The 12,123-nt window shown below is 42.8% G+C and overlaps 1 protein-coding gene across 1 annotated transcript in view; it reads left to right on the top strand.

Moving 5' to 3' along the window:
- Positions 1-1,416, top strand: part of Eif2ak3 (eukaryotic translation initiation factor 2 alpha kinase 3) — a 73,253-nt gene extending 71,837 nt beyond the window's left edge. Inside the window, exon 17 of the mRNA XM_070019650.1 lies at positions 2-1,416. Within this exon, the coding sequence (XP_069875751.1) occupies positions 2-202 (201 nt within the window). The 3' untranslated portion in view covers positions 203-1,416. The remainder of the gene's footprint in view (position 1) is intronic.
- Positions 1,417-12,123: the final 10,707 nt, after the last annotated feature.

Genomic DNA, 12,123 nt, shown 5'->3' with positions numbered 1-12,123 from the left:
GTATTTGATGGTTCAAGACATGCTCTCCCCATCCCCCACGGAACGGCCTGAAGCCACAGACATCATTGAAAACGCTGTATTTGCAGACTTGGAGATTCCAGGAAAAACAGTGCTCAGACAGCGCTCCCGCTCCATGAGTTCATCGGGAACAAAACATTCCAGACAGTCCAGCACCTCTCACAGCCCTTTGCCCAGCAATTAGCTTTCACTTGTGCAAGCAACCCAAGCAGGTGACAGGACAGCCACTTCTGAGGAAGGTGGCATTCCAGATTGGTTTTTGCACAATTTTTCTTTTTTTTTTTTTGTGCCAGTACAGGGGCTTGGACTCAGGGCCTCATGCGCTCACTTAGCTTTTTTGCTCAAGGCTAACTCTCTACTATTGGACTCATACCGCTGTTAGCTTTTTGCCAGTTAAATTGGAGATAAGAGTCTCGTGGATTTCTCTCCCTGGGCTGGCTTCGAACCACAATCCTCAGATCTCAGGCTCTTGAGTACCTAAGATTACAGCATGAGCCACTGAGACTCAGCTACTTTGCTCAATTTTATTTGGACTTCTTTTTCTAAGTCAAATCAAACTGGATTTTAGGGCCTACCCTAATTTGAGCCAACTCTTGATGTTGCTGTACTTAAAGGAAAGGACTATCTAAACAGTACATGGTCCTTATTCTTTGTTTATCTCCTAAGGCTAGCTGGCCAAACTATAAGAGCCCTCCCTCACCTTTTACCTAGGAAGTAGAAGCAATCCTTAAAATACAAAGAAATTTAAACTGGAAATATTTTTATAGTACAGGAGAATGCAAGTCCTCCATATAGTAACTATATTGTTCTAGAAACATGCTTTCAAGACATGATTTTTGAAACCGATTTCTAAGAAGCTGACTCCGTTTTTGTCCCTGGAGAGACAATGAATCTGCACTATTTTGGAGGACAAATAGCACAAATTGTATGACAGTTTATGTCTGTAGTTTTATAGTCCTATTTGTAGCATTCAATAGCTTTATTCCTTAGATGGTTCTAGGGAGAGTTGAAGAGCTTTTTGTACTTTTACCACCAATAAAGGGAAAATGAAGCTTTTTATGGAAATCAGTCAAAATTCTGGTTTGAGGAGGAAAGAAACTAGTAAAAAAATGGATCATCTATTACAACTAACTTTCAACTATGGACTTTTGACATAATAAAATCTTAAAAGTTTTCTACATAATGCTGTAGGTTGGTTCATCCCCAAACTGATTATAGATTAATCATTTCACTTCTAACATGTTTTTATTTTTCCCTGTAAATATGTTTATTTTTTATTTATAAAAAAATTCTGAAATCAATCCATTTGGGTTGGTGGTGTACAGAACGCACGTTAAGTGTGTTAACTATGATGACTTCTTTCAAGTCTAAATGATTTAATAAAAGTTTTTTAAATTACTTATGATTGGCTTTTATTTTGGAGTCCTAAAATGGAGATTTCCAGTTGCTATTCTCTTCCTCTTTAAGCTTCTCAGAACATTTCACTCAGCCTTCTGAAGGTTCACAACCCCCTACCACAGCCCTGGGAGCTAGTGTGACAGCCATTATTATTGTCATTCTACTTAGGACCAAACTCGGGTCCAGAAAGGTGCTGTGATTTTCTCAAGATGACAAAGCCAGCAAGAGCAGAACTGGGACAAAACCCGTAAATCTGATTCACAGTCAGTGTTTTGTATACTCTCTTATACCACGAGATCTAGTTTTGCAAATCCTTACATGTTATAATTAGGACTTGTGTTGTTTTTAATCTTAGATACAGTTTGCTTGCCACCTTCAGGAAGTCAGCCTGAGGATGGGAGACAAGGGGTTGGACCAGCAGCACTTGACAAGTCCACAGCTGCCTTCTCACATGTCTACTGACTCCAAACCTAACCCCCTCTCTACTGCTAGACTGGCATCTTTCCAACACCCCATGTACACACTGGCCTCTGCTTTTAGCACTTGGTACTAATTACATTTATCATTGTCAAGCTACAGATCAGCTAGTAGTTCTGGTACATGTTGGCCTCCCTCATTCATTGTTATGGTTCACAAGACAAAGCTACTTGTGATCCAGCACAGTCTAATGTAAAGCATGGTCCTTGGCTACATATTTGCATATTGGGACTATAGGTACAACCCCAGGGCATCTGCAGCCCTCAGAAGTGAATAGCCAAATAGGAAAAAGAAGAAGACTTGTACTTATCATTGCAAATCCTGGGGAGTTTGGGTAGAATAAGGTGGCTGAGTAGAAGCCATCTTGGGGAGCCTGCTCTTAAAGATCAGGGATGTGTCCAATCATGTGGGTTCACATGGGTGGCAGGACTTAGAGTCCCTAGGTGGTGTCTGCCACCTATCAGGGCCCTGGGTCACCTATCACAGAGAAGGAAGAATGATATCTCTACTACTCCCCCACCCACATAGACACCGTAGGATGACATAAAGCAACGCTGTCATCCCATCTGTCCACCATCTCCAGGCCACACGTGGTCTAAGAAGGTCTGGAGAGAATTCTCCAGTTTAGCCAGCCTCATTCTGTTCTCACTGGCTCCTCTAAGAGGAATTTTGTCCTACTGTGACCCACTCTTGCTGGTTCTCTTGTGGGGAAGAGGAGCCCCTGGCCATTCTTTAGTCCCAGAAATGTATATAGAGGAGCTTCTGAGTTCTCTGTCCTGGTCAGGCCCATTCACAGTAGCAGCAGATAAGGACAACAGCCACGGCTGTCACCACCCCTACCTGGGCCCCAAGACTGGTTGGTGTGCATGCCACTGAGAGGGAGCTGTGTTCCCTGTAAAGCACCTGGACCTTGTCAGCATCTACTCAGAAAACAGATGTTTTACCTCACTTGACACTGGGGCAGCTAAGACCAGAAACCTGTCTTTCAAGTAACAAAACAAATAGCAGCAGTGCCTGAGGAAATTCCCATTACCTACTAGGGGACGCCACTGACGTGGGAATAACCACACAGTGTACCCCACACAGTCTGATGTCTAGCCTTCATTTTCCTGTGACACAGAGATGGTCAGTTTCTCTAACTGATTCAGTATTTGCTATGACCAAAGTTACACATCACAAAGAGCCGACAGGGAGATTATATGCTACTTGTCTGGAACAAACTCAGCATCAAATGACAAGTCAGTAAAATAGAAAGAGGGCCCTTCAATAAAAGGAGGAAGGAAGGTATTAAAGTGGCACATACTTGTAATTCAGCACATGGAACTGAAGCAAGTAGGGTTGCAAGCTTCTGCTATGTTTAAAAATATATATGGGCTGGGAAGGTGGCTCAGTGGTAGAGTGCTTGCCTCGCATGCATGAGGCCCAGGGTTTGATTCCTCAGCACCACATAAAACAGAAAAAGCCATAAGTGGTACTGTGGCTCAATTGATAGAGTGCTAGCCTTGAGCTGAAGAGCTGCAGGACAGCGCCCAGGCCTAGAATTCAAGCCCCACAACCAACAAATAAAAGTAACTATCCATTCTATTAAAAGTGTAAGCGCTAGTGGCTCACATCTGTAATCAGGTGTCTAAGATCTGAGGATTGCAGTTTGAAATCAGCCTAGGTAGAAAAGACCCTGAGACTCATCTCCAATAAACTACTGGGAAAAAGTTGGAAGTAGGGCTGTGGCTCAAGTGGTACAGCATTAACCTCAAGCAAAAGAAGCTCAGGGACAGTGCCCAGGCCTTGAGTTCAAGCCCCAGGACTAGCAAAGTATAAGTCTCAGTATAAAAATATGCAATAAGACACTTGCTAAATATTATAACTCTCTAGTAACAAATTCCATAAATAATGAAGTATATGAAATGCCTAATAAAAAATTTAAAAGAATGATTTTCCAAAAGATCAGTGAAATCCAAGAAAATACAGATAAATACTTAAATGAAATCAGAGACATAATTCAGGATATGAAGGAGAAATTCATCAGAGAGATTTGAAAAAACAACAAATCAGAAATCATGGACTGTGCCTGCCTACTTAACACAAGGCCCTGAGTTTGAGTCCTATACCACCAAAATAAAAGAAAATCATAGAATGAAGAGCTCAATAACTTAGATACAAATTCAGTTGGAACCCTCAATGACATACTAAGTCTGTTAGAATAACAAATATTGGAGCATGAAGAGAAGCCTGTCTAAATATCTCATTTGGACAGAAAACTTTAAAAATGAGGAAGAAGGCATTCAGGATTTTGGGAAGACTTCTTTTTTTTTTTTGGTCCGGTCCTGGGGCTCAAGGCTAGCACTCTACTACTTAAGCCACAACACCACTTCTGGCATTTTTCTTTTTGCTTATGTGGTGCTGAGGAATCGAACCCAGGGCTTCAGGCATGCAAGGCAAGTGCTCTACCACTGAGCCACTTGGGAAGACTTCTTAATGATTAAATATTTGCATAGTTGAATGTGAAGAAATAAAGACCACAGGCATAGAAAAACCTATTCAATGAGATAACAGAAATCTTTCCTCATCTTGGGACATACAGAATAGACTGATAAAAACCAGAATAGACCGATAACAAAGTAATGAGATTGAACTAGTAACAAAATCTCACATAAAAAGTCCTGATTTCCCTTACTGAATTTTCCCATACTTTTTTGGGGGAGGGTGGGTTCTAAACTCAAGGCCTCGGTACTGTCCTTGAGCTTTTTTGCTCAAGGATAACACACTACTATTTGAGCCACAGTTCCACTTCAGGCTTTCTGGGGGTTAATTGGAGATAAAAGTCTCATATACTTTCCTGCCCCAGCTGGCTTCAAACTGGATCCTCAGATTTCAGCTTTCTGAGTAACTGTTTCCAGTGTACTACTCAGCACCCAGTGAATTTCACCATATTTTTTTGGGGGGGGGGGTCCGGTGATGGGGCCTGAACTCTGGGCCTGGGTGCTGTCCCTCAGCTCTTCAGCTCAAGGCTAGCGCTCTACCACTTGAGCCACAGCGCCACTTCCAGCTTTTTCTGCTTATGTGGTGCTGAAGAATCGAACCCAGGGCCTCATGCATGCAAGGCAAGTACTCTACCACTGAGCCACCTTCCCAGCTCTTCACCATACTTTTAAAGAACAGTGAACAAAAATGCTTCCCAACCAGGTAGAATTGATTGGTTTCTGATGAGTTTAATAATCCAGCCCTTCTATCCCTCATCTATCTATGTGCTACTAGAACCTGCTTAATAGCCTGACGAAGTAGCCTGACACTAGAGATCAACTCATATATACATTCATGAGCCCAGACTAGCACTGCTCTCCCAGGAGGCTACAGGCTGAGGTTGAAAATGTCACTGCCACTGCCTCTGCCAACTGAACTTTCTCCTCCACCTGCCTGCCCAGTAGTTCCCTGAGAACTGACCCTGGCTGACTCGCCTTGAACAGGTGCCCTAAACATGAAGCAGCAGGGTTCTTGTCTTTGGGGGTTTAAAAGAGTACCAGCAAAGAATACATCTCACCTCTGGGAGCATTAGCTCTTCCCCCAAACTAGATTTTCAAGGCACTGGTTTTTTTTTTTAATTTTTATTTATTTTTTATTGTGAAAATACTGTACAGAGGGGTTACAATTACATGGGCAAGATAATGAGTACATTTCTTATCAAGCATTGTAGCCTTCTCCTTTGTTTCCCCTTCCCATCCCTTCCCATCCTCCCCCCACAGCCCCACCCAGTCCTCCCCGCCCCCCCCACCACCACCAAAGTTGTAAAGTTCGTTTTCGACATAATGACTTGTACTTCTCATTGTTACAATGGGTCCACCTGTATCCCTATTTAAACGATTTGTTTTTCCCCTTCCCCTCCACCAATTATACCGACATCAAATGCAGTCAAAGCAGGGGTTATACTGTGGGGGAGGGACATACAAAGCAACAAAGAAATAATCTTATAATTGCATTAGAAACAAATGCATGAAAGAAAAAAACATTTAAAATACATATCTTAGGGTTCACTTTCCTAACATCACCTTATCTGACCTTTTCTGCTTGACTCAGACATATACTAGATATTGCAAATAAGGGAAACCATGGGACCTATGTTTCTTTGGGTTTGGCTTACTTAATATACTATGTTTATTGCAGCATTATTTACTATAGCTAAGCTATGGAACCAACCCAGATGTCCCTCAGTAGATGAATGGATCAAGAAAATGTGGTATATATACACAATGGAATTCTATGCCTCCATCAGAAAGAATGACATTGCCCCATTTGTTAGGAAATGGAAAGGCTTGGAAAAAATTTATCAAGGCACTGTTTTAAGACTTCCCCCACAGAAATTCCATCCCTGCAACTACAGTAAGTACCACCAGGTGGCACATTACCACTTTTTCCCACAAGAAGTAGTTTGAAGGTGGAGGTTAACTTTCTTCAACCTAGTCCAAACCTCCAATGCATCATGGCCAGTAAGCACATCAATGGGAGACTGACTCAAATGTATAACACATTGCAAAAGTCAACCACACAAAATCCCATACTGTTTTTGCTGTGAACTGCTTTTAAATTTCTCGTGTGGAAGATGACTTTCAAACACTAAAGATAGGGTGATTAAGTGAGCCAGCCACTTTCAGCAACTCTTATGTTTCCCTAGACCCTTCTTCAGTTCCTCCCATTCTGAAGCAACAGAGTTGCTCTCTTCTTTAATTTTTTCAGCTTTGAGAGGTCTGAGAAAAGTTGGGGGAAGTTGCAGAATATCTAAGACTTCTGGGGAGGAGTAAAGAAGAGACTATCATGGTGGGTATGGGAAGAAATAGATCTGTTTAAGACATTCCCTAAGACATTGGGGAAAACACAGCTCCTGGATTTCTTTTTTTTTTTTTTGGGTGGGAGGATCCAGTCGTGGGGCCTGAACTCTGGGCCTGGGCTCTGTCCCTCAGCTCTTCAGCTCAAGGCTTGCGCTCTACCTCTTGAGCCACAGCGCCACTTCCAGCTTTTTTTTCTTTTTGCTTATGTGGTGCTGAGGAACCGAACCCAGGGCCTCATGCATGCAAGGCAAGTGCTCTACCACTGAGCCACCTTCCCATCCCTTGGTTCCTGGATTTCAGGTGTGAGGATTTCCATATAATCCAAAAGGAGGGTTGAGGATTGACAAATGTCCCCTTTAAGAACACAATAATTTTCCAAGAATTCTGTGATAAAAGTGGGTTTTAAAGTCACCCTGGGAAAAGAGGAACATGGTTGGCTAGAAGAGGGAGGAGGAGGTCATAGGTTTTTTGTTCCTTTGGTATGTATGGGGGGGAGGGGGATGTGCTGGCACTGAGGTTTGAACTCAGGGCCTAGTGCTGTCCCTTCGCTTTTTCTGCTCAAGATTGGCACTCTTTAATACTTGGGCTATAGCGCCACTTCCAATGTTTTGTTGGCTAATTGTAAATAAGAATGTGGGGTGGGCTTTGAACCAAGATCCTCAGATTTCAGCCTCCTAAGTTGCTAGTTTTACAGATGTGAGCCACTGGTGCCCAGCAGGAAGCCATGGCTTTACTGAGTACAAGGTCAGAGGGAACTGAAAGGCAACTCTGACAAGCATCTAAGCATGTCTGCTTTCCAGCATGTTACTGCTCTATGGTGTTGAATTTTGAGGGACTTCCAGGAAGGGGGAGCTATGGTAAGAAGCCACCTGTTTGAAAAGAACCATTGCCTTCCTAAATGCTGTTACCTTTGAAAGTGTAGCCAAAGGACAAAGCGCATCTAAGCCCCTTAGCTTAGCTCAAGTAATGCAAAGCTTGTTCAGTATGTTCAAGTCCCTGGGTACAATCCCCATACTGTAAGTAATAATTTAGAAATAATAATAAGGGGAGGAAAAGACAAAGGAAGAAGAAAAAGGGCAAGAAGAAGAGGAAGAAGGCAGTAGTGTAGGTACATAGCTCCAGTGCCTCCCAGAGCCTGGGAGAATTTTCAATACCCAGAAAGGTCACAAACCCACCCAAAGGGAGAGAGAATGGTGCTGAAAAGTCTTGAAGAAGAAAAAGTGACCTTGCATCAGAACCCATACTCAGAACAGCTGAATAAAGGTAAATACATTCACCTTCTGAATATTAGGCATCTGCTTAAAGCCAGTGTGCCAGCTGAGAAAGCAGAATGCATATTAACTTAAGTGTATGTGCTATCAAACAAAACAGCTGCTTCTATACCCATTTAAACTGATATCCCCACAGTTTTCAAGCATTCAAAATATTGTACTTGCCAGGTGGTGGTAGCTCAAGCCTATAATCCTAGCTACTCAGAAGGCTGAGATCTGAGGATCATGGTTCAAAGCCAGCCTGGGCAGGAAAGCCCATGAGACTCTTACCTCCAATTAAACACCAGAAAACCAGAAGTGGGGCTGTTGCTCAAAGTGGTAGAGTGCTAGCTTTGAGCACAAAAGAAGCTCAGAGCCAGCACTCAGGCCCCAAGTTCAAGCCCCAGTGAAATATCCCAGCTTCCCATGACCAGGGGGACTCAAACCCATGATCGGCAAAAAGGAATTACCAATATCCAGCCAAACTAGCTGGAAGCCTTTTATTAGCCACATGGCATTGGTCTCCAGCTCACAGAGCTGGAGCTTTGCTTTGCATGGGGGTTTTTTATAGGAAGGGGTTACATGTAGGTGATGTTTGCCAAAGCAAGGTTACAGAAGCAAAACATAGCCTTGAGTCACAAGAGCATAGGCAAAACATATTCTAGACTTGGCCAACATGACTGATACTATCAATTCTATTGACACTATTGATACTTGATTACAAAACATCAAAACATATCCTTGGATTACAGAAGTCAAAATTCAACCTTGGGTGGGGTTAGTCTATTTTACAGAAACGTTTTTATTATAAGCTCCTGACTAATACAGCAACTCAGTGTAGCTGGTGATAAGCCTCCAGGTTGTAACTTCAGCAAAGTTTGTGGTAAACTGCAAAGCTGACAGCTTGGCACACTTGAGTGAGGGAAAGATGGACTTTTGCTTTTTAGCAAGGATGTAAAGGAGTTGAGGTTGACCCCTTTACCAAGAGGTTTTTCCCTCTATCAATAATTTTGTTCTGTTTTCTGATTTCACATTTTTGTTCCCAAGGATACAATAGAAGGAAGTTTCTGCCAGTGAATAGTAACTTGGATACCTTGAACTTTTGGTGGGGATCATCACACCCAGGACTGGTACACACACACACACACACACACACACACACACACACACACACACACACACTGTATATATATATATATATATATATATATATATATATATATATATATATATTAGTACTTATTGCCTTGGGGATGTGGAAAGAGATTCAATTTGATGTGCATCTCCATGTCCATGTTATCAGACTCTTTTCTGATGATTTAATATACTTCTGTGATACATAAATATATATATGTACATATACATGTATATACATGCATATATCTAGCTAGACAGACAGACAGACAGATAGATGCTGGAGATTAACTCCAGGGCCACATGTATACTAAGAATTCACTGGGTTACAATCACAGCCCAATACTAAATTAATAAACTAAGAAATAAGAAAACCAATAAACATCATTTAGAATACCTTAATTGATCTCACATTTGTATTCTGCTTTGTAGAAGAATATAACAGGGTCTCATTTAGTCCTACTAAGCCTAACTGCTACAAAGCAGATATTTTTATTGCTGTTTTACCCATGAGAAAGCAGAATACAATCATTAAAACAACTTCAGCAGCATAACAGGAAGCTTGTAATAATGTACTTATCCTTCCATCCACCACATTTACATAACAATTCTCACTGCTCTGCTGTCCTTCCCATCTCCAGGGCATTTCCCAGGAGTGACAGGTGACTTGACAGCTTTGAGCCTTGGAACCTCAGCCTGCTGCTTTACTTCTTGTTGACATATTTCCCTTAGCTCTCTAATCTGTTTACTGAAAATACTGTTGATAAAACGGCATGTTGATAAAATTGGCATGGAAGCCAATAAATAGAGACTTGAAATCACAACTTTGAACCCCTCAACTCTAAAATAGGAGCAATTCTGTATACAGTAGGGTTATGGTGAGGATTTGGTGGTATAATTATGGGTTTAAATTGTTATACAAATATGTGCATGCACTCATAAAATCACAGGTGCACACGTGTGTACAATTGTATTATTCACATGACTGCTTGATTGGTTGGTTGGTTGGTTGATTGATAGGGTCAGAGAAAAAGGTAGAGAAAGAACCTCTGGATGTTCCCATGGCTTAGTTCAAGGATAGAAAGGAAGAAAGAAAAAGGGCAAGCCGGGCGCTGGTGGCTCATGCCTGTAATCCTAACTACTCAGGAGGCTGAGATCTGAGGATCACGGTTCAAAGCCAGCCCAGGCAGAAAAGTCTGTGAGACTCTTATCTCCAATAAACCACCAGAAAACTGGAAGTGGGCTGTGGCTCAGTCGGTAGAGGGCTCTCCTTGAGCTGAAGAGCTCAAGGACAGTGCCCAACTGACAAAAAAAAAAAAAAAAAAAAAAAAAGAAGAAGAAGAAGAAAAAGAAAAACGGCAAAGAAGCACGGGTAGCATATAAAAGTCAAGGTTTAAACCAGACCCTGGTGGGTGGCTCACATCTGTAATTCTTTTTTTTTTTTTTTGGGGGGGGGTCCGGACTTGGGGCCTGAACTCTGGACCTGGGCGCTATCCCTCAGCTCTTCAGCTCAAGGCTAGCGCTCTACCACTTGAGCCACAGCTCCACTTCCAGCTTTTTTTTTTCTTTTTGCTTATGTGGTGCTGAGGAATCAAACCCAGGGCCTCAGGCATGCAAGGCAAACGTTCTACCACTGAGCCACCTTCCCAGCCCTCACATCTGTAATTCTAAGCTACTCAAGAGGTTGAGATCTAAACATTATGGGGTAGGAAAGTCCATGAAGCTCTCATCTCCAAAATTAACCAGCAAAAAGTTGGAAGTGGAAGTGTGGCTCAAATGGTACAGAGCAATGCTCAGGCTCTGTATTCAAGCCCTAATACTTGCACACGCACACGCACACACACACACAATTACACACACACACACACACACACACACACACACACAATGAGTTTCTGCGAAAATGGAGTTGTTTGAATATGCATGTTAAGAGTGGAAGCTGGCATTTGTTTCAATGAAGACCACAGTTACTTATTATTAAAGGATTCAAGAACCATAGGGAAGGAAGGGCCTTGTTAGATGGGGGGCTACATGGGCCAGGAAGCATTCCTCCCCGGACTTTGACCCTAGCTTGCCAGGCAACAGAGTAGCTAAGTGTGAGTCCTCTCCATTCCTTTAACATCTCTAGAAGCCAGGACAGAGCCTTGCCCGAGGGTCTGGAGAGATAAAAAGATGCCTGGCTGCTGTGTCCATTTTCTAGGCTGGGATGAGGAATCTGGCAGTCTGCCCAGTTGGGAGTGGCGCCAGGCTTTGTTGGTGCAAATACCTGGCTCAAGAAGGTAGGTTCAGACCAGCCACGTGGGGACGACAGACACCGTAGAAAGGCCTAGAACTCTGGTTTCCCTGGCAGGGACTTTGTAATGGGGGAAAGACAAGTTAGCAACAGGTGCAGTGGGGAGGGAACAAGTGGGTTTGTGAGAGAGATGCAGGAGCACTGTGTGTGGAGACCAGGGATGTTGAACGTGTAGCTCAGAGAGACCCTTGGGAAATGAAATGTGGGGGGGGGTGAAGAGGAGGTAATTGCCAATCCCGCCTGGGGTGGCTTGGCTCCTCCCGGGCCAAGGCCTGCTGGGCAGCCAGCAGGTGAGCTTCTGGGTGAATTTCAATGGCAAAGGTTTCTGGGGGGCCAGCTGCATAGCAAGTTCTGTCTTGGGTCATTTACATTCACAGAAATCACTCCCTCGCTCCCCAACCTCGAGATGCTGTGACCCTCCCATTTACAAAGCAGGACAAGGGCTGATGGCTGACTGTAAGGATTTATCCACCACAGGTGTAATTGGCAAATCACAGATGGTTTGTAGTTTTGCTTTTTTATTTTTTTGAAAGCAAGATAGTTTTTGTTTTTGTTTTGAAAGAACAAAATAAAATCAATGTGCACTGCTCACCAAGGACATACAAATGAAAGCAACAATGGAATTCCATTTTTCCACTAACACATGGCAAAAGTTCTGAAGATTTGCCCATTCGTAGAAACAGAGTGAAAGAATTCTCTATACACTGTGGCTGGAAATACAAACCATAATGCC

The sequence above is a fragment of the Dipodomys merriami genome, unplaced genomic scaffold (genome assembly GCF_024711535.1).
Source record: "Dipodomys merriami isolate MVZ:Mamm:240054 unplaced genomic scaffold, mDipMer1.0.p SCAF_136, whole genome shotgun sequence".
NCBI classification, from domain to species: domain Eukaryota; kingdom Metazoa; phylum Chordata; class Mammalia; order Rodentia; family Heteromyidae; genus Dipodomys; species Dipodomys merriami.
The sequence above is the reverse complement of the archived record's forward strand: the minus strand, read 5'-3'. Positions and strand labels throughout refer to the sequence as shown.